The sequence below is a fragment of the Arabidopsis lyrata genome, assembly GCF_000004255.2.
Source record: "Arabidopsis lyrata subsp. lyrata unplaced genomic scaffold ARALYscaffold_92, whole genome shotgun sequence".
NCBI lineage: Eukaryota > Viridiplantae > Streptophyta > Magnoliopsida > Brassicales > Brassicaceae > Arabidopsis > Arabidopsis lyrata.
The window spans coordinates 30289-32690 of NW_003302483.1; the positions used below are offsets into that span (position 1 = coordinate 30289).

The following is a 2402-nucleotide window of genomic DNA, read 5'->3' on the forward strand; positions in this document are numbered from 1 at the left end:
TACACATATTTTATATTCTATATACCAATGTTTGTGGACCAACAAATCCAGAAGACAAAATAAATCTTGATAACCAGACAAGCAGATAGCACTCATACCTCAGCAATCGCAGCTTTTGTTTCATTAAGAGCAAAGTGAGATGAAGCAATCTTGAATCTCACCTAAGAGGAAAGTTAGAAAAAGAAGACACACATAAAATCCCATGAAATTAAACCAAAGCACATCATTTTCTGGAAACCAAAAGGATCAAGAAGAAACAACACATTAACTTACCTCGTTCTCATTAATAGCAGAAATGCTAGAGGCATTCACAGATGATCTTGTAGATAAAGATAATGAACTCCTCGAAATACCGGAGCTTTGCTTCGGAATCCTTGTGTAATGATGCAACGCTTGCTTGTACGTATGCTGACAAAAAGAAGGAATACAAATTCAGAATTTCGACATGACTTCATACCTCTCCACCATAGAACTTCAGAGGAGAAGAATAAGCAATACAAATCTAAAATTTTATCTTTGCTCCTTCATAAAGTTACATAATTTGGATTTCATATAGTTCAGTCGTAGTTAAGATCCATAAAGTTCTAAATTTGAGACACAACTAAACTTTCGAGAACTGAGTAACAGTTCTTTCTCAGCAAAAGAGAAACATAAAGAATTAAACTTTCAAGAACTTACAATAGCTCTCCGGTGTTCTCTCTGATGAAATAAAGCATCGCCCAGTAGAATCTAAGAAAACAACTCAGAAAGAATCTAACTTCAAATTAACAGACTCAGCTACTAAAATAGAAAACATCGACGGGAGAAAGAAGCTTAACCAAATTCTCCGCCTTGAGCTGAGGACTAGTTTCGGCGCTAACAGTAGAAGAAGAAACGAGAAAGCAGCCCTGGATTTAGTTGCATATATAGAGATAATTTCATCAGTTCTTGCTAAAAACTAGGGATTTAGAAAAAGAGAGAATCAAAATGAGTTAAAAGATAGAGAAGTTACAAGCATTTCAGCAGAATCGTAGAGCCCATGCTCTATAAGATTCGCGATCTGATCCTTTGGAACCTCCATTTGAGAGACAAAGAGAGTTCGTGGTTAGTGGCAATGGTGGAGTTTTTTCTTCGGAGCAGCGATGAAGTAAAAGATCCTTCACGCTCGCTCTTCATTTTAAAACAAGAAATCTCGAACCGAAACTAACCGGTTATCATCTGAAATCCATCTCGGTTCATTAAAATCCGATTTTTCCAAGAGCCGTCTTAACCGAACAAATATCTGGAGCCTCCATCACCGTCTTCAACGGCGACTTCTTCGATCGCCGGAAGGTATTTTCTGATGAAACGCGGCGAGAAATTTGCTGAGAGAGTAATCTTAACTGCTTTACGGGAGAAATCGTGTCTGATATGCCTCGAAAATCTAACCGAGCGACGATCCGCCGCCGTTATTACAGTATGTAAGCACGGATACTGCCTTGCTTGTATTCGGAAGTGGAGACCATATAGGCTGCAACACTCGTTTTAATTCCTGGTTTATCGTCAGTGATTTTGCTTCTAGAAAATACCACAAGGAGCATTTACCGATTCTTCGTGATCGTGAGACTTTAACTTATCATCGGAATAATCCTTCCGGTCGCCGGAGGTTATCCCTCTCTCTAAGATCCTCTCTATGAAGTTATAAATTACTTCTTTATTATATTCACTTGCTTATCACTTTATTAGGATAATTCGAAGGTGGAGGGATGTTTTGGAAAACTCTAGCTCAAGATCAAGGCCATTGCCATGGCGGAGATCATTTGGACGGCCTGGTTCAGTTCCTGATTCTATCATCTTCCAGCGAAAGCTTCAGTGGCGAGCTAGGTTGGTTTACTATTGTTTCTAACTCTATAGATTCAGTTTCAATCTCCTTTTTCGAAGTGTTAGATTAGTTCTCCATTGTTTCTAACTAGTGTTGGCTCTAAATGCAGCATATACGATAAGCAATTACGAGCTGTTCGATTACATTCGAGGCGAAGCTTGGAACTAGTAAGTTTCATTATACAATGTGTTATTCTATGTTTTATGTTTGTAGTATTGGAGTTTCACTCTTAGATTATTGGATATATATGCACATTGGAAGCTTTATATATACCTGACTCGTTGTGTCATCTTGATTATTGTAGAGTTTGGCGGTGAATGATCACACCAAAGCAAAGATAACTGAAAGAATTGAGCCATGGATTAGAAGAGAGCTTCAGGCAGTCCTTGGAGATCCTGATCCATCAATTATTGTTCATTTTGCGTCAGCTCTTTTCATCAAAAGGCTTGAGAGAGAGAATAATCGACAATCCGGGCATACCGGGATGTTGGTGGAAGATGAAGTCTCCTCTCTCCGAAAATTCTTGTCTGATAAGGTGGATATATTTTGGCATGAACTAAGG

General features: G+C 38.6%; 2 protein-coding genes across 2 annotated transcripts in view; one reads left to right on the forward strand and one right to left on the reverse strand.

Moving 5' to 3' along the window:
* Positions 1–92: 92 nt before the first annotated feature.
* LOC9298983 (anaphase-promoting complex subunit 7) lies at positions 93–1282 on the reverse strand. The gene is made up of 5 exons (XM_002862864.2): positions 992–1282; positions 819–887; positions 679–729; positions 274–408; positions 93–161 (listed from the first exon to the last, which is right to left on the reverse strand). The coding sequence occupies exons 1-5, from the start codon at positions 1058–1060 to the stop codon at positions 93–95; spliced, it is 393 nt and encodes a 130-aa protein (XP_002862910.1). The 5' UTR covers positions 1061–1282.
* Positions 1283–1360: 78 nt separating this feature from the next.
* LOC110226395 overlaps positions 1361–2402 on the forward strand; it is a 1288-nt gene continuing 246 nt past the window's right edge. The window contains exons 1-5 of the mRNA XM_021018062.1: positions 1361–1439; positions 1526–1624; positions 1705–1842; positions 1950–2007; positions 2145–2399. Of these exons, the coding sequence (XP_020873721.1) occupies positions 1390–1439; positions 1526–1624; positions 1705–1842; positions 1950–2007; positions 2145–2399 (600 nt within the window). The 5' untranslated portion in view covers positions 1361–1389. The remainder of the gene's footprint in view (positions 1440–1525; positions 1625–1704; positions 1843–1949; positions 2008–2144; positions 2400–2402) is intronic.

Bases quoted from the DNA above. Each gene is read 5' to 3' on its own strand.
- LOC9298983 (XM_002862864.2), bottom strand. From the start codon at position 1,060: ATGGAGGTTCCAAAGGATCAGATCGCGAATCTTATAGAGCATGGGCTC. The intron at 409-678 runs GTAAGTTCTTGA...TCTTTTTGTCAG, and splicing joins GAGAACACCGGAGAGCTATT to CATACGTACAAGCAAGCGTT. The intron at 162-273 runs GTAAGTTAATGT...CTTTCCTCTTAG, and splicing joins CTGCTATTAATGAGAACGAG to GTGAGATTCAAGATTGCTTC.